The sequence below is a fragment of the Perognathus longimembris genome, chromosome 10 (genome assembly GCF_023159225.1).
Source record: "Perognathus longimembris pacificus isolate PPM17 chromosome 10, ASM2315922v1, whole genome shotgun sequence".
NCBI classification, from domain to species: domain Eukaryota; kingdom Metazoa; phylum Chordata; class Mammalia; order Rodentia; family Heteromyidae; genus Perognathus; species Perognathus longimembris.
In genome coordinates this window covers 68510458-68529445 of record NC_063170.1, presented here as the reverse complement: position 1 = coordinate 68529445, position 18988 = coordinate 68510458, and the positions used below count along the sequence as shown (strand labels likewise).

The following is an 18988-nucleotide window of genomic DNA, read 5'->3' as shown; positions in this document are numbered from 1 at the left end:
GGCTGGCACCCCACTGGACTCGCCTGGACTGGCCCTGCACCGGGGCCTTGGCAAGGGTTAATGGCCTCCACGAGCCTCCCAGCTTTCTCCAGAGCTGCCGGGGGGGCTGGGGGGAACCCTGGCCAGCAACCCCCTCCTCTGGCGGTCGCTGGGGCTTGGGGGGGAGGGGGGGCTTTGTGCTTTAATAAAGATGGTATTACTGAGTCGCAAAGCTCCCCTTCTTTCCAAGTCCCTGTGCTGCCAGGGTTGCTGCTCAAGGTGAGGTGCTGCCACTCACGGCAGGGGGAAGGGCTGGGCGGGGCGCGCGTCCCAACCCACAATGCACCGCTTCGGGGGGGGGCCTCAAGCTCAGGGGACCCCCCCGGGCAGGACTCTGCCCTTGACTGAATACAATGTAGACATCATCGGGCCTGGTGCTGGGAGAGGTGGGCGTCACGTAAGGGGTCAGGGCTCCCCGGCCCCTTTCCGCTCCTCAGCCTTCCACTGCTGCCCCCCTCGCCCCTGCACTCAGTCTCCTTGACCATTACATGGGGTGCACCTGACGGATGGACTCAGGGCTGCGTCTCCAGGGCCGGCTGCACCATGAACCACCGCAGCCCAGCAGAGCACAGACAAGTCCCCCGCTCCCCGCCACCTTCTTCCATCCCGCATCTACGAGCCACCGTGGACCCTCGAACCCGTGCACCTGGGAGCTGCCGCACGCCCGCGCCCACGCGGGAACCGAGATACTTGGCGCTTGTGAGTCTGCACCCCGAGCTCCTGCTGACCGGTGGTGGGGGGGGGGGGGACCCTGATATCACCCCATGACTGAGGACTCAGCCCCTGGAGCCCCCCTGGGGTGTGTGGACAGGAGGGGGGAGGGGAGGCGGCGGCCGCCGGAGCACCGCTCTGCTCTCCCAGGACGACAAGGTCTGCTTAAGAGTCCTCCGGTCACCTCCAAGCCTCTCCTGTGGGCCAATGAGCAGAGGGGAAGAAAAAAGTCAATTCAAGGCCCTTTGCAGCTGTTTCTGGTGAGTGTGGGGCTTTTCCCTGGCCTGGGTGTCCTGCAGGCTTTGAAAGGAGTAAAAACAGAGCCCCGGGCAGTGAAAAGGCATGATTCTTCTCCAAGCCCCAGCTAATCCCGCAGCTTCCTTTACGGGGCAGTGGGGGGAGGTGGAGAAGGAAACAGAATTGTTTTCGCAGCGCTCCTGCTCCTGGAGACCAGGAAACGAGGGGAAAAATCCATAAATCATCCACGGAGAAGAGGCCAGAAGAGGGAGCCGGGCCGGCCAGCGCCAGCAGGGGCGGCGCCAAGGGGCACCCACCCTTCTGCTGGGTGGGGCCGGCTGCCACCTGGGGCCAAGGCCGAGGAAGACAGCAAGGTGTCTGCATCCTTGACCCAGAGGGGCTCCCATCTGCCTGCCTGCCTGCCTGCCGACCCGGTGCCCCCCAACCACCAGCCAGGTCACCTGCCGAAGGATGCCATAGCTTCTCAGGGCCACCTCCCCCCCACTTCCCCCCCCACCCATCAAGCAGAACACCAGAGCACACTGCCCTGCCTCAAGAGACTCAGAATAAAGTCCGCGCCCCTCACCCCGGCCCAGGGAGCCTGACCCCCGCCACATCTCTGTTTGTCTTCAGCCTTGATAATCCACCCATCATCTACTGAAAAGAGGGTCCAGCCCAGGGCCTTGCACACAATAGGTGCACCATCAAACCTCCTGGGTGAGCGGAAGAATGAAGGAAAGAAGAAGCCGACTTCTGGGCTGCTGAGGATCTGGATGGCGATGATACTTTGGGGGGACATGCTGAAAGGGACCGAGGACCCCCACTTGAGCCACGCCCTGGGAGACAACGCTCGCTCATCACATCCCTAGCTTGTTAAATGGAAGCACTCCAACTCGCTGAAGAGATCAGGAGATCTGGTTTTGGTCCCCAAACTAATGTAAACGGCCAGACCGTGAATGCAGGTAGAGTTGCTAAACCTTATCCAACATGCTTGGCACCAGAACATGTCTGATTTCAGATTACGTTTTTCCCTCTCATTTTGGGGAATTTTGCATGTATATACTGAGATCTCTTGGGGAGGAATTGAGTCCAAGTACGAACTTCACTTGCATTTCAGAGACATCTTACACATAGGACCCTGTAGGCGATCAGCTACAGCATTTTAAATGATTTTGTGCATGAAACAGAAGTTCATGACACAGGATTTTCCATGTGTGGCATTGTGCAGGCCACAGAAAGCTTTAGATCCTGGATGCTTTGGGGGGGTCTCAGAGTTTTGGATTAGGGATGTTCGACCTGTGTATTAGGTTTTGTGGCCATGCAGTTTCCGTTGTAATCACGCAACTCTGCCACAAAAGACGAAGAAAGGAGCCAAAGATTAACACAGGAGCGAATGCATACGGCTGCGTTCCAAAAAATCTTTACTCACAAACCCAGGCAGTACGCCAGGTCCAGCCCTAAAGCCAATCCCTGGGATAGATGGAGGCCTAGCATAGCCACAACAGGAGGCATGCACTAATGAAAAGGGTTCTCCTGCCAGGCATCCGTGGCTCAGCCTGTGATCCTAGCTACTCAGCAGGCTGAGCCCAAGGGGACCAACCATGGCTCAACACCAGCCCAGGCAGAAGAGTCCTCAGAAAATTAAATCCAGGCTTGAAGTTATGGTTCAACAGGTAGAGTGGCCAGCTTTAAGAAAGCCACCCAAGGAAGTGTGAGGCCCTGAGTTCAAGTCCCGGCACTGATGGAAGGAAGGAAGGGAGGGAGGGAGGGAGGGAAAGAACAGGAAAGGACAGAGAAGGAAGACAGGCCTTTTCGGCTTTAACTAATATGCCTAGAGCACAAAACCACATCATAATTCTGTGGTATAATAAAAAAAAAAACGGAATAAAAGTAAAAGCCCCTCACATTAATGTGAAACGGTTGCTTCACAGAACAGAATACACCACTCAGACCAAGGGCGTGCTGTGTGCTCTGAGTCCTCCTTAGCCCCCCTCCCCCTCCCCCTCCCCCCCACGGTGCAGATGGCGTGTGGGCATGGGGGGCGGGGGGGGGGGAGGAGATTGCTGCCATCCCGCAGGGAGGAGCGGGTGTGCACATGCCCTCCTCCCCACCCCCTTTCATTCTCACCCCTTCCCACAGCAAGCCCAAGCGTCCACTTCCATTTATAGGAGGAGAAACTAACACCCGGAGACACGGAGGGCCATGCCCCCGCCGCGCGAGCTCAGGCGACCTGGGGCTGGGATCTGGGTTGGAAGCCTCTGGTCATTCATTCTCTTCTTCAGTGTGAGAGGCAGCAAGGACGGAGTGGGGACTGTCAGGGAAATGGGGGGGGTGGGGCGGAGGGGGCGGGAGAGCCTGGATACTATCTCAGATTCACGCATGAAGCTAAACTCCATAGGTAGGAAGAGATTCTGAGGGCGCCATTATCTCCCAAGGCAACCGAGAGAAAGCAAAGATCAGCCCAGACGTGGTGGCTGCGGACACGCACTCGCCCTGATGAGCTCCCCAGGGTCTCCGGGCCCCACAACCGCCGCCCCCCCCCCCAAGATTCCTTAGGTGGGCAGCAGGTATCACGGGCTGCCCCCCCACCCCCATTACCGCGGTGTCCCCCTCCGCTCCCTCCCCCTCCCGGAGCGGAGGCCGGAGTTCCCGAGTTCCTCTTTCCTAGGAGACTTCATTGCCTGCACCTGCTCCAGCCGAGCACTCAAGAGCTCCCAGCAGCTGCCCGTCCTAGACAGGCGGACGAGGAGCGGCCCTTGCAGAGGAAGCGAGACGCGGGGAGGGCGAAGCCGAGGGCGCTGAGGGGCCCTGTGCAGGACGCCGCTGGAAGGAGGTGTCCAGCTGCCCGGCTCTTTGGGTACCCGTGTCCCGTCTGGCCACGCCCTACTCTCCGAAGGGGGCCGGAGTCCGCCGCACGCAAGCTCCGGCGCGCTCAATGTTGGCGGCCAGCCCTCTGTACTCGTTTGGTCCCGAGTGATCGCGATATGCTCACTGGCCCCGCTTCCCAGCTTCCCCTGTGCCCAGAGGAGGCGGAGGAGGCCACCGGGCCCACGGAGGCTGCAAGGTGGAAGCCGTGGCTCTTCCCCCCCCCCCCCCCCCCGGCTGCCCATGGGGGTTGAGAACGATGTTTCGGGATGTTCTGAGATCTGGGCCCCGTGGAGACTCCAGCGTCCCCTGACCCGGACGGTACCTGGAGCCTTGACTTCAGGACCAGAGAATCACTACGGTCACTGAGCACGTACCAGCTTTCAGTACACTTCAGAACCACACCGCCTTGTGTGACTTCACTATTATTATTATCATTATTATTATTTGTGCCAGTCCTGGGACTTGAGCTCAGGGCCTTGTGCTCTCACTTGGCTTTGTCACTCAAGGCTAGTACTCTGCCACTCGAGCCACACCTCCACTTCTGGCTTTTTTGCTGATTAGTTGGAGATAAGAGTCTCATGGATTTGCCTGCCTAGGCGGGTTTGAACCTCAATCCTCAAATCTCAGCCTTCTAAATAGCTCAGATTACAGGTGTGAGTCACCAGGGCCTGGCTACCTTATACAATTGTTGACTCACGAAGACGGACAGGGCAAGGCCTTATTCTTTCACCGAGGTAAAAAACGAAACAGCCTTGAAGTGTGGTCAGTGCATGGGGGAGTTCATTGTGGGCCCTGTATGGACTCTCCATCCAGTGCTCTCCCCACTTGCCAACCTAAGAGCTGGCCTCCACCACAGAAGCTCCCGGGAGCTTTGCAGATCACCAGGGAGCTCGCTCAAGGACGAGCCGAGCCGCTCGCTCCCAGTTTGGCCTCTTACCTTCCCCGTGGACTTGGTCCCTTTCCAGATGCAGAAGTAGCAGATGGTCCAGGCCGCCAGGAGACACAGGGCCAGCTCCCAGCGGAGGCTCCCAATGTGCTCAATCCCGGCGGAGATGGCTAGGACCCGGCGCCTGCAGAGGGAGGTGGACAGTCACCGGGCTGGACACGGACCAGGGCGGCTTCCCCGGCAGCACGGCGAGGGCAGCGGACGAGCGGGGACAGACCGGCCGCCGCTCGCCCCCACCCAGCCATTCCCCACGCGTCACCCTGGGCTGGACCCAAGGCCTACAAGAGGGTGAGGTAAGGTACAGATGCAATGCCCAGGGGCCTAGGGGAGACAGAGCACCCCACTTATCCTGGGGTGCCAGGAGACACACCCTTGCTTGGCCAAACCCAAGGGCTCGCGCTGGCCATCACGTGGCCAACAGTGGGGCATGGACCACATCACACAGGAGCTTCCAGAGTCCCTCTCCACAGCCAGGGTCGGGGGGGGGCCCTCGAGGTCAGAGCTCCCCAGGGCTCCAGTGCCTGCTGTTGCGCCGGGGTCAGGATGGAGCAGGTACAGAAAGTGAGCATCCCAGCGTGGGGTGACTTAGGTCTCCAGCGTGCCTGTTCTGCACCCTGACTGCTACGGGGGCTCCAGGACGACTTCCTGGAGGACACGCTACACAAGCACTTGACAGATGAAGGAACTAAGCCAGAAGGAAGAGAGAAGACATGGTTCTAGACTGAGGAAAAGCCAGAGCTCAACCCCACAGACAGAAAGCTTGGGGGTCCGGAGGGTGACGGGAAGGGGAGGAAGGCCTGGCTCCCCGAGCCCTTGCCCGGGTCACTCTTTCTTTAACGTCAAACTCGCCACGCTCCATCCACATTGTGCAGAACTGTGGCACCAACACAGTCCCCTCCAAACTCGTTCCGCGAACCCCATTCAGGGTGCCAAGGTACACTTCACCACCACCAGACAGTGCCAGCCGCCCTGGTGCTCAAAATGCCCACCAGGTATGGAAGCGCCCTCGGCGTGTCTCCTGGGCATCCGCCGGGGCCTGCTTCTGCACCCACCACCCAAGGACACCCATCTGCCCTGGTCAGCAGGCTCCCGTTCAACCCTGTCCCAATCCCTGCAGACACCAGGCAGGCCCCCAGACAGCATCAGACTGTGCAGCCACGGGCTCACTGGAATGGAAACCAGCTCTGGGGGTCGGTGCCAGGAGGCGTGGGAGCAGCCCCCACTCGTTGACAAAGCGCCTACTCTGTGCCACAAAGCTCCTAGGCTGTGCTCGCCAGTACATGAGAGGCCGGGTTAAAGGGGAGTCCTCCGCTGGGACGAGCTGGACACAAAGGCAGGCAGCCTCGGGGGGCGATGGTTCTCAAGCTTAGCAGGCTCCAGCTTTAGCTCCCTTTGAAACTTCAGGCTTTATTCAGGAAAAATCTACCGTGATAACCGCACATATTGCTGGTCCTAGAGCGGGGGGTTGGGGGGGGCTTGCTAAGAAAGATACACATTGAGCCCCAATCTTGGCAGAGTGGGTCCCTGGGGGCGACATTCATGCACAGTAAGGCAGAATCACCACAGAGGTTGCTCCGGTCATCCAGAGTGGACTAAGGGAGCTGTGTGTGTGCGTGCATGTGTGCGTGTGCGTGTGCGTGTGCGTGCGTGTGTGTGTGTGAACCCTGTCTTTCCCGGGCCAGGAATCCGGGAAGTGGATCCTGGCTCGGTCCCACTCGCATTCCCTCCACGTGTGGCTCATCTATACAACCCAGCTTCCAGGCAGCTCTCCCGGCTTCCCCACTGCCGTCCGCACAGGCTGGGTTCTGCGGCAGTAACAAGCATCCCCGGCGGCCTGGGGGGGGGGGGGGGTGTGTGTGTGTGACTGCAACCAAGCCGATTTCTTGTTCTTTGAGAAGTGACCAGAGGGAGAAATCTCATCACAGACACGGCCGCTCCCCAAATTCTCCGCCATTTCTCTCGTCCCTAGATTAGGAGAAGCCTGGTCGCTGGGAGACGCCCGCTACCTTCTAACTGCCGCCCGAAGCATCCAGACGGGCAGCCGGGCAGCGCTGGACGAGCAGACCCTGGGTCTCCGCAGACGGAAGGAACCTGCTGTGCCCTGGGCAGACTTGCGCGTGTCACGGGAGATGCACACGAGGCGCTTAGCCTGCAGGGATCACAGGCGTGTGTGCAAATACGAGCCTTCCTTCTTGCTGGTGGAAGTGCTTGCTGAAGCGGGGACTGTGGGAGGGAGGGAGGGAGGGAGGGGGGCTGCCAGGAGGGTGCTGGCTGGATTCCTCCATCTCCAATTCTGAGTGGTGTGGCCTGCGCCAGCTCTCGCTCAATTGAACAATCTCGTTCCCAAGAATGGGAAAAGCGGGCTCCCAAAAGCCAGGGCGGGTGAGCCGCTCGTTTGGAACACGTCCTCACCCTCTCTTTCTTTTGCAGGTTGAGCCACGCGGTCACCAGGAACGCACCTTCGGTTTGTGCGGTGAGCTCGGGGCTCTGCAGAGGGGGTTCTCTGGGAACGCGGGGAGCTGGGCCGTCCCTGGGAAAAAGCTCTCTTAATGGCCCTCCCCCACGAAGCTCGGGACAGAAGAACAGTCTGAATAAGGAAGCGCTTGCTGCCAACACACTGGCCGGCCAGAGCCCAGGCCCGGACCTCCCGACGCTGCTCGGGGAGCGGGGAACACTGTGCACTGGCCAGGGGCTCCTGGAGGTGGGGGGTGAGGGCAACGCGCGCACCCGAGCAACACGCACCGCGCACCTCCTATGCACCAGGCGCTCGAGCAGGTGCTTCACGCGGTGCTTGGAGTAGCGTGTCTGTGGAGACTTCCACCCTGAGGCTCAATCCCGACCGCAGGAAGGCGCCAGGTCAGGCAGCTCCCGCCCTCGGCCCATGTCACCGGGAGAGGGGCTCAGGCCCAAACTCAGCTCCTCGCCTGGTGCTCCGCCTCGGAGAGTGACATAACCTGGCTGGACCTTGCCTTTCTCCTCCGTCAGTGGGATGGCAGCCCCTCCCTTCCACGACGGACCACCGGAGCCCCTGGGCCTCCATACCGTCACCATCGCCATGCCAAGGGTGGGGAAATGGGTGCAGACAGGTCAAAGGCAAGTCCAAGGTCACAGAACATGGGGTGGGAGCACAGCCACCACTCCTCCTCCCCCCCTCCCCCCTCGGGCTCCTTCAGGCACTACAGGAGATGCACAAGCAGAAGGGAGGAGCGCCCTGTCGATCATACACACAGGGAATATAGTCTTCAGTGACCACAGGGGCTGTGCCGGGCGTCCTGAGAGCACCCCGGGCCTCACGGGACAGAGTGGGTACGCGAGGCACGCAGGGGAACCTCACCGGGGATCCTGTCAGGGTCAGAACACAAAAGCCACCCCGGGCGAAGGCGGGGGAAGGCTGGACACACGAGGTCAGTGCGGCTGAGCTGGGGGGCGGGGGGGGGCAGGGGCTGCATCCCGAGAGGGTGCGAGACCCAGGTGGAGGCGGCTTTGGGGAGCACTGTGTATCCCTATCAGGGCAGGAGGGGCGGGCAGGCGAGGAGATGGCCCTGAAGGCCGGCATGGAGGGGCTGGCTATCAATAGCCACGCCGAGCTCCCAAACCAACCAGATCCACCCCGGAACAAAGCAAAGGCCCAGCACCGAAGCAAGTGCGTTCTCCCTGCCGCTCCAGGCTCAGCCAGCCTTGCTCGCTCTGTTCTGGGGAGCAGTTCCCACCCAGGGGGAGAAGGGGGCGACTCCTCTAGGGTCTGCAGCGGAGGCCTTGCAAGCAGGCTGGGACGGAGAGCGGGATCTCTCCTCGACGTGCCAGCCGGGCCTCTGCACCCGCGTGGGGCCCCTGGTATTTCCTGGGGCACCTGACGATAGCGCCTGTAGTGAGCGGGTAGGCTGCAGACTAGGGAAGGTGCCGTCTAGGGATGTGGACAGATAAGGGAGCTCACCCCTGTAATCCCAGCTACTCAGCAGCATCCCCCCGCAGGAAAATCCACAAGACTTGAATCTCCCATGAGCCATCAAAAAGCCCAAAGCAGAGCTGTGGTCCACGTGACAGACCTGTCAGCCCTGAGTGAAAAAGCTAAGAGACAGCATCCAGGCCCTGAGTGCCAGCAGAAGTGTGCGCATGCACACACACACACACACACACACACACGCACGCGCACACGCGCACACACACCAAGGACGAGCCAGGTGTGGTGGTCGCAGCTGTAATTCCCTCACTCGGGAGGTTGAGACAGGAGGGTGGTGAGTGGAAGGCTAGCCTCCCCTACCCTGAAAGACTGAAAGACTCGTCTCAAAAACATCAATAAGACAACAAACACACAAAAACGAGCAGGGAGACGGGGACGGCTCACGCTGCCCACCTGTGCACCGGGGACGGGCACAGAATGCCGTGGAAACCTCCACTTCCTGTGGCGGGAGGCCAGGGCGGAAGCGAAGCCCCATGTGCTACACCCCGAGGCCGCGCTGGGACCCCCTCACCTCCACCTGGTGCTGGGGCCCGACGGACGGACTGGAGCCATGTCGTGCGAGGCCAGTTAGGACCCCAGCAACCAAGGAACACCACAGGTGTAAACGGGCCCGAGGGGTCTGCGGCTACGTCTGCAATTGCTTCTCTCGCTGCCCATCCCCGTCACCCCACCCCGCCCAGCCTGTAGTTCGATGCACTGACAAACAGACGCAATCCCTCCAGGCATGCGCTCTTGGGTAGCTACGCAAAGGAAGGTGGCTCGGGTTGGGGATTCTGATCCTAAACCCCAAACCATCCAAAATCTGTCAACATGACAGACCACAGGGGAAGAAAAAAACAAAACCTGCAGACGCGCTCAAGGAAGGTACAAAATCATCTCCGAGGATACACGTGTAACACGTGACTTCTGTTCCCATGGTACCCCATTAGATATTATAAAAACATTCCAAAACCCAGGGGCCCCCCGCCCCCCACACACACAAAAGCAAAGCACTTTCCTTCTCCAGCGTCACAGGTGAGGGACAGTCGCGTGCGCTCATTCAGACTTGCACGTCAGGGGTGAACCTTGAAACTGCCAGGCTTTATGAGAGAAGCCAACCATGAAAGACCCAAATTGTACGATTCCATTTCTGCACTCTGTCTAGACGAGGCAGATCTGCAGAGACAGGAAGAGCAGCTGCCCGGGAGGAGAACGGCGATGAACTGCAAATGGGCACATGGGCTCTTATTAGGGCGATGGAAATTTTCTAAGCCTGAGCTGTGACGGTCTCTCCCAGGGTAAATCTGCTCAAAAAGACAGACGCATACACTTCAAAGGGTGCATTCTATGGCATGCAGACGACACCTCAGGGATCCTACTGAAGTTGTCTGGGGAGAAGCACGCTTCTGCTACTCCAAAGCAACACTGGCATTCATCCATGGCCTAAAAATACTACGCAGAAAGTTCCAGAAATATGCCACACAAGGGGAAATCACACCTGTATTCCTAGCTACTCAGGAGCCTGAGATCTGAGGATCCCAGTTTGAATGAAACCAGCCAAGGCGGGAAAGTCCATGCATCTCCAATTAACCAGCAAAAAGCTGGGAGTGGAGCTGTGGCTCAAATGATAGAGCACCAGCCTGGAGTGAAAAAGCTACAGGGCAGTGCCAAAGCCCTGTGTTAAAGCCCTAGCACTGGCACAGAGAAGGGAAGGGAGGGTATGGGGTCTGTGGACTTGGGGAGCCTAGAACGTACCCCAGGATGGGGGGGGGGGCGCTGAGCTTCCCAGCACTGTGTACAACACGGACTTTATTTCACAACGGTCACTCCACAGAACCAGGGTCCAGGTAGATATTTACTTTGTCCACAGTCACAAAACTGAAAACTGACCTTGAATCCCAGGTTCCCAAGCTCAGGGTCCCTGCCAGCTCCTCCCCGCCCCCCCCCCCCACCCCGGGCTTTAAAAGCCTGAGTCTCAGCAGGGACAGAGGACACAAGGAAAGGCCCCTAAACTCGTGCCTCCCTGGAGAAGTGGACAGAGGTTATGCAGGTCAAAGGGCAAAGTACACCAGGGAAAGGCAAGGGGGCTGCCCCGCAGTCTGCCACAGTCAGGAGGAACCCAGAGCGCAGGCAGGGTGACCCCACGCCCCGGGGCCCACACAGCCCACCGGAGCTCTATGGAGCCTGGGCGACAGGGACGGGCTCCGGGAGGGAGGGGCAGAAAGGCCCATGCTGACCACACACCCCCCAGCCTTCCGGATGGCCCGTGTGATGGTATAAGGGTGCTTCCCCAGCTGACAGTGGGGCTACATCTGATACACACACCCCAAGCTGAAAACGCCCCAGGTTAGGGATGCACCAGACACATCTAGTCTACAGGAAGGACATGCTCACCCGTACCTAGAAACACGCCCACCGCACAGGGCTGTCACCCTCCCCGCCCAGCATCAAGGAAGGACCGCATGCTAGCCCAGGATATCACTAGACCCAAATTCGAAACCCAAGGCACACTGCTCCTGGACACTTCTCACTCTCACACCATCACAGACTTAAAAACTGTCCGCTGAGGCCGGGCACTGTGACTCATGCCTGTAATCCCAGCTGCTCAGAGGCAGACGTCGGGAAGATCGAGGTTTGAGACTAGGCCGAGCACAACAATTAGCACGACTCTCATGTCAACACACAAGCCAGTGTGGTGATCGGAAGCTGTGCCCCCAGCCAGGTAGCAGGCCACAGGGAGGAGGCTCGCAGCCCGAGACTGGGGCAAACGCACGAGGCCCTCCTGAAAAAATAACGAAAGAGCAAAAGGGGAGCCGGAGGAGTGGCAAGTGTGAGGCCCTGAGTTCACACACACACACACACACACACACACACACACACACACACACACACCACGGAGGGAGGAAGAGGCTCAGGACCAGGAGGACTACCTCGGGGCCCCACGAGGAGGAGGAGGACGACAGCCCCCAGCTTGGGGGAACCTCCCCCCCCCCACCCTGGACCTCTGCCACCTGCTACCCCAAGGGAAGGGCACCAAGCGCGGAGAACAGGTGTGCGCGCGCGGGGGCCTCTGGGAGCTGGCGTGTGCTTTCTCGCAGTTCCGTTACAAACAGTCTGGAATGCAGAGGACGCGCGGAGCTCAGGTGGCGCCTGTTTCCGGCACAGAGCCTCCGGGAGGCCCCTGTGCGGGGACTCTCCTGCCCCCAGGGCTCGGAGCACAGGGGCGAGGGGGGGCACGGGGGGGGGGGGGGAGTGAGGCCAACCAGACGCTGCAGTCAAACAGCCGCCCACATTTCAGGTCAGCCCGGAAGCGTGTGGAATGGCAGAGAGATGCCGGCGAGCTCAGAGGCCGGGACGAAGCCTGCCTTGGGCCTGGGCTCTTTGGGAGAAGCCCCTGGACAAGCGCCTGTGACTCCCCCCCACCCTGGTGCCCACCCAAGATGCCGATCTGGAGAGACTCTTTCCCCTGTGTCTCCCGGGTGGGTGGATCCCGAGAAGGGGCGTGCTCAGAGCACTGTGCGCTGGGCCACGGTGCGCAGTAGGTGCTTACTAATCAAATGGACCGCACCCCCGCCTTTCTGGACGGGGCTCCTGAAGGGCACAGAAAGAAACTTCAGGTGAGATGCTAGGCGCTCCCAGACACGGCGGGGGACATCAGATGCCCACCTGGCCGACCTGTGCAAACACCCGCACACACCCGACGGCCGGGCGGGCACCGGGAGGGTGGGCACAGGGACTCAGGACTTGACCAAGTCCAGCGACGCCGTGGCCGCGGGGCGGACCCCTTCCCATCGCGCAGACAGAGGTCAGAGGGCCAAGGAGAACGAGGAGACTAAGCCTCGCCGCTGGCCCCCCGGGACGCCTACACCCTAAGTTATCCCTACGGGGGGCCCCTGGGCCTTGGAGGGTCTGTGCCGACAAGCAGCCCCCGCCCCTCTCAGTCAGGGCTCTCCATGTGGGGCTCTACCCCCATCAGCCCTACAGTGTTACCTTGTTCTTCCTGGGGTGGGGCCTCTGGCACCGGGGCCTCGCTGGGGGGTGACGGCACCCACAATCTGACTCTGGGGCCCTGGGCTGGGACGATTCTCTAGAACCTCTAGGGTAATAATGTCTAGTGATGACAAGGTGGAGCGTTTTCTTCTGCTCAGTTCACTGGGCTGATTTAAGAGGAAGCTAATTGTTAATAAATGTTTGATAAATTAAACACGAGGTAAGGGAAGCCAAGGCGGTAAGTGGGATTTGTCACACAAATAGGAACAATCGATACCACAAAGGAAGCTTATTCAGTAATTCCACGGGGCCTATATTTATATTTATTATTATGTGATTACATTCCCAGGGGTAAAGTTATAAAAATCCAAATACAACAGAAGTACAAAAAAATAAAATAAAACTCATCCTCTCAGCTGTGCTGCTTGCTAGGTACTCTCAGGAGACTGAGATCTGGAGGATCGCGGCTCAAAGCCAGCCCAGAAAGAAAAGCCTCAACACTCCCATCTCTGACTAGTCAGCAAAAAGTCAGACTGGAGGGATGGCGAGAGTGGTAGGGCACCAACTGGGAGCGAGAAAGCCCAGCAAGCCCACGAGACCCTGTGTGTAAGCCCTGGTACTGACACACATAAGAAACAAAACAGGGGGTACCAGAGGTTTACACCTGTCATCCTAGCAGCTCAGGAAGGAGGATGAGACCTGAAGGTCAGGGTTCAAAGCCAGCCCAGCCAGGGAAGCCCATGAGACTCTCATCTCCGACTAACCAGCAAAAAGCCAGAAGTGGCGCCGTGGCTCAAGAAGTAGAGCGCTAGCCTTGAGTTTAAAAACAAAAAGGGCTTAGTGCCAGGGGCTGGGAAGGTGGCTTAGCAGTAAAATGCTTGCCTGCCATACATGAAGCCCTGGGTTCGATTCCTCAGTACTACAGAAAAAGTAGGAAGTGGCGCTGTGGCTCAAGTGGTAGAGTGCGAGCTTTGAGAAAAAAAGCTCAGGGACAGTGCCCAAGGCCCCGCGTCCAAGACCGGGGACGGGGGGAAAAAAGCAGCTCAGCACCCAAACCCTGAGTTCAGCATCAATACAGGCACCAAAGCGAGGAAGCAAACAACATACCACCCTCCCTCTAGGGTGGACATGTTACAGGGTCCCAGGGCACGTATTTCCATGCTTATGCCATCGCAGGCTGAATATCCCCGATAGGAAAATCTCACATCTGAAGATGCTTCAAAATCTAGGGGGTTTTTTTGAGCATCAGCTTGACACATTGGATATTTTCTTACTTGACCCTCACGGGTCAAAGTCAAAGCTCAGGCTCCCTAAAAATAAACCCATGAAAATAAACCCCAGGCTGCGTATAGAAGGGTGCGTGGACCGTACGTGAAATCTGTGCTTAGATGTGGGTCCCGTGCCCGAGTGTGTCACTATGCCAGGCAGACGCCCCCAACCCCCACACGATCCAAACGACTTGGGCGCCCGGCGTTTCAGATGAGGAAAGTCCAGCCCACACAGGCGGCCCTCCACGCCTCGCCTTCCCCTTATTTTAATTCCAGACAATTACGAGTTCTTCTATCAACACACTTCCTGCCTCGCTCCTTTTACAGCCTGGCATAATGTACCATATTGAAGATGTAGTTTGCCTCCGTGGGCAGGCGCTGGCTGGCTGGAACCCGCGTGGCCACGCCGCACAAGAAACGCGGGGGCTGGTGGTCGCCTCAGAATCAGCAAGTTGGGGTGGGGGGCAGCAACGGCGTGGCATCAGAGGGGTGATTCTGTACGGCACATCCAGGCAGAACGCGGAAGAAAGCACGGCCCTCCTGGACGGCCCCCAGAACTCGGGGTACCGTCACCCCAGCCCCCCACACCTGGCCCCCACCAAGCGCCTCCGCCTTATCCCCGGCACTGGGCGTGGTGGCTGGCGCATGCCCGCCAGACCGGGTAGGAGCTGTGGGAGCTGTCGACGGGAAAATCACAGACCGCAGAGTGTCCCTGAGCAAACGCACGAGACCTTCTCCAAAGCAGTGCAGGGAGGTGGGCGCGGGCTGAGGCCTGCGAAGCCGTGACGAGCCCTTCCTCCCCCGCGTGGCTTCAGCTGAGGTGCGCGGGCCCCAGCGACGGAAGGCCAACCCTCCCCGTTTCACACGCGTTCTCCTCGTGCAGCCCACACCCTCCGCGCCCGCTCTGGGCACGGGAGAGGGGGGTGCGCTCACTCAGCCTGGTGGTCAGCTTGCAGATGGGGGGTCAGGAGCCCTTCATTCATTCACTGTCCCGTTCCGTTGTTCATCAAGTACGTATGGAGCACCTATAGCGTGCTGACAGAACGAGAGTGGCCAGAACAGCAACCGCCCCTCCCTGCGTGCAGATTAAATTACAGCTTGGCCCGGCACCGGCAGCTCGCGCCTGTCACCCTAGCTGCTCAGGAGGCGGAGATCGGAGGAGTGCGGTTTGAAGCCAGCCCGGGCAGGAAAATCCCTGAGACTCTTGTCTCCAATTCACCACCAGAAAGCCAGCAGTGGTAGAGCACTCGCCTTAAGAGAAAAAAGAAAAAGCTCAGGGACAGCACCTAGGTGCTCGGTTCAAGCCTCATGATTGACAGATAGATATACAGAGAGAGAGCTCAGGATGTCAGAGCACGAACAGTTAAACGCAGGGACTTGGGGCAAGATCAGGACGGCGCAGACCTTTGGGCAGGTGACGGAGCGGCAGGGCAGAGTGTAATGGGATGCTGCCCACGCTGGGCAGATCAGGAGGGCTTCCAAACGGGATTGGAGTCACGTCTCAGGGATAACAAGGGCCCGAGGATTGATGGCTAGGGACGATCAGGACCCAGGGAGGACACGGGCCATCGAGAGGGGACGAACGATGCCGAACAGAAAGAACCAGGTCCACGCCAGCTCTTCCCATCCCACGTTCCATGTCCAAAGGAACATGTCCATGTGGCCAAAATCACTTAGAACCAAAACCAAAACAGCAACAAAACCATTCCACAAGGGCGATCCGGACAGAGGCCGCATTCTTCTGAGTAAGTAGCAGAACCACACGCCCCAAGATTTGAACCCTGGGCCGGCACACGATACTGAGTACACTCGTGTTCGTGGGGTGGGAGGCTGTGTGTGCCTTTGCTTGTAACGCAGTAAGTTTGGGGTCGCTCCCAGAACCCCGAGCCTGTGGGGCCATGAGGGCTTGGGGGAGAAGGGAAGACAAGTCAGAGTGCCATGCGATGTCACCACAAAGCATCCTGCCCTGAACAGCGTCAATCTCACAGCGGACACAGACAGGCTCGAGTGGAGGATGACAGACATATGCGGATGAACTCACGGGTGCAGATTCATGACAGGTGGCTAAGGGAAACCGGGGTGACCTGATTTTCAAATGTGACATTACACACACTGGCTGCCCGAACCCCCACGGGCCGCGGGAGCCAGGGAGAGGAGGCCCACGGCGGCCCGGGCCTCAGCCTGCCTCAGGGCAAAGCCAGTGCGCTGAATCCCACACTGGGAAGGGAACGGGAATGGAAGGTGAGAGGCGGGCGGGACCGGGTGCCCAGAGCCAGCGCGGCCGCGGCGCGTTGCAGGAGGGAGCGGAGCACCTGGCTCTTATTTTATGGCGATCGACGTCTCCCTTCTGCTTCCAGGAACTGGGGCGTCGCCTCCGGCCCTAACGAGGCGCGCTGTCCTTCCTCGGCAGGCGCGGCTGAATCCGATGAGTGGGCACGGACAGCGCCAGCCTCCGCGGTGACCCTGCGTGAGGACCCCGGCGGCGCGGACAGCGCGGGGACAACGGGGCCCCCCCTGCAGAGGAGCCAGCAAACCACCCCGCACGCGCAGCTCACACACCGGCTTCAGAAACACCTCCGAGAAACACGCCAATGCCACGCGCGGAGGGAGCCAGGGCAGCGCTACCCAGAGCCCTAGAAATCAGTTCTCATCCGAGCCTCAACTTCAGTGGCCCCCACAGACTTCCCCAGGCTGCTCCCACCCTCTCTGTCTTCCGGGGAAAGATGGCCTGGAGCTGGCTGGCGAGGGCATCCCAGGAAGGCTTGGCTTCACACCAGCACCTCGCTACTTCAGCCACAGAATTCTCTGTGCAAGCCGTACACACACGCAACGCCAGCCGGGAGCCAGAGCCACACGGCCACTCCCCCAGGCACCACAGAGGTCCTTGCACACGAGGATGCAGACGGGCGGCGCGTCCCGCCACCTGGGCACCCCCTCCCCCCCAGTGACCATGGGTGGCCACCGTGGATGCCGCCAGAGGAGCCCGGAAGGAATGCACGCCCGTGAGCGGCGGCTTGGCGACGGCATAGCCCGTGCCACAGGCCCCTGGACCTCCCCCTCTCTCCCTCCTCTCTTGTTCTCTCTCTGGCAGGACTGGGGTTTGAACTCCGGACCTTGCACTCGCTTGGCAGCCCCCCCCCCCCCCCCGGCAGTGACACCAGACGGATGCTACGTCATGGTGGCAGTCTGGAAACCCAGACGAGAAATGAATCCATGAGTGCGCGAGTGGACTAAGGGTTTCCACGTAGGATGCGCAGGGAAGGATTGTGCAAAGCCGGGCTGCGTCCTGCCTGGGGTTTCGGGAAGCACAGCAGCCGTGCTCTGCACACCCGCAACTGCGCAGGTCCGAACCAGGCCCCAAGACATCCCGCCGGGAAACGCGGCCCATGTGGCGGGGAGCATTGTGTCCGAGGGACGCGTAACGGGAGACTGCAGACCTCCTTCCCGTATCAGTGCTCCATAGGACGATTTCAAAGATACTTTAAAAAGTGAAACAGTGAAAGTGGAGAGCAAGCTGTACCATGTCCACGGACTGAGAGGCCCAGTCAGAAAATGCCACTTTGCTTCAAGCTGACTTAAAAGTTCCTTAGATTTCGAACCCAAATTCCATTTTATTCCCCCCTCCCTCCTTGCCCTCTCTCTCTCCTTTCCTCCCTCCCTCCTCCCTCCCCTTCCCTCCTCCCTCCCTCCTTTCTTTCTTCAAAGTAGTGAAGTTGGAACGCAGAGCCTTGCACTTGCTAGGCAGGTTCTGCACCCCAGGGCCACAACCCCAGTCCCTTTCTGCACTGGTTATTTTGAGACACCGTCTTGCTTTTTACCTTGGCTCACGCCTGAAGCACAACCCATTTATTTTAGGTTCCCGTCACCGCTGGAATGACAGTTTTGTGCAACCACACCTATCTCTTCCCACTGAAATGGAGTCTCATGGACTTTCCTGCCTGGACTGGCCAGGAACCACGATCCACCTGATCTCAGCTCCCCAAGCGGCTGGGTGAGAGGTGCACCCCCGTGCCAGCTGATGGCTGAGAAGAGGCCTTACACGCCTGGGCTAGCTTTGGACCTGTTCCATTCTTTGTGCTAGTGGCTGTTGAGCTCAATAGGTTGACTCCTAAAATCATTATGAATACTAAGAATATCTTGGGAAAGAATAAAATGAGAGTATTACCCCCACCAGCTCAAGAGTTAAAATGGGCACAAGAAAACAGAAGAAAGAACCCCTGACTAACGTGTATTTTTTTTTTTTTCAGGAAAATGGTACATAGAAGACTGCATTGCAAATCAGTGGAGAAAGGACAAAGAATCAGAAACTACTGCTGGGGAAATTAGAAACTGGAAAGAGATTACATTAAAATTAATCTCATAGAACCTCACATCACATAGAAAGCAAAATTCCAAATTAGATTCAATGCAAGAAAAAAAAAAACAACACTTTAAAACTCTCCGAAGAAAGTATAGGAAATTTTTTACAACTTCAGGATAGGAAAACACATCTTAAGATGCCAACTGTGCAAACCAAAAAGAAGAGACTAGAAAATCCTATTTCAGTACGGCGGAAAATTCTGTGCACACAAGCAAATGAGGAAGAAAAGCCTTGTGCTGGGAAAAGATATTTACAGCCTGGTAGTTAGTACTTAGAATGTGTCAAGATTACAGCCTGGTAGTACTTAGAATGTGTCAAGAATTCCTTCATACAAGAAAAGACAAATGACCCGCGTGGTTAGGACACGAGTCTGAAGCCCGTGGCGGCACACATCAAACAGGGGCCCAGCAGGGCAGGAGCCCAAGTTCACATAGGACCAGCAAAGGGCAGGTTGAAATACTGAAACAGCACTTCCCACCACTGGCAAAATGGAGCAGGCCGAGAGCTGCACAGAATGCAGCACGCGGCAGAAACTCTCCCTCGCTCACCCTTAAGAGCGAGAATCAGAGTATGCGCTGTGCACGCTGATAAAACTGACCGTGCGTGCCTACCCTACACCCTGGCGGCTG

The 18988-nt window shown here is 58.7% G+C and overlaps 1 protein-coding gene across 1 annotated transcript in view; it reads right to left on the bottom strand.

Moving 5' to 3' along the window:
• Positions 1 to 18988, bottom strand: part of Slc6a11 (solute carrier family 6 member 11) — a 63320-nt gene that overhangs the window by 34784 nt on the left and 9548 nt on the right. The window contains exon 5 of the mRNA XM_048355042.1: positions 4793 to 4925. Within this exon, the coding sequence (XP_048210999.1) occupies positions 4793 to 4925 (133 nt within the window). The remainder of the gene's footprint in view (positions 1 to 4792; positions 4926 to 18988) is intronic.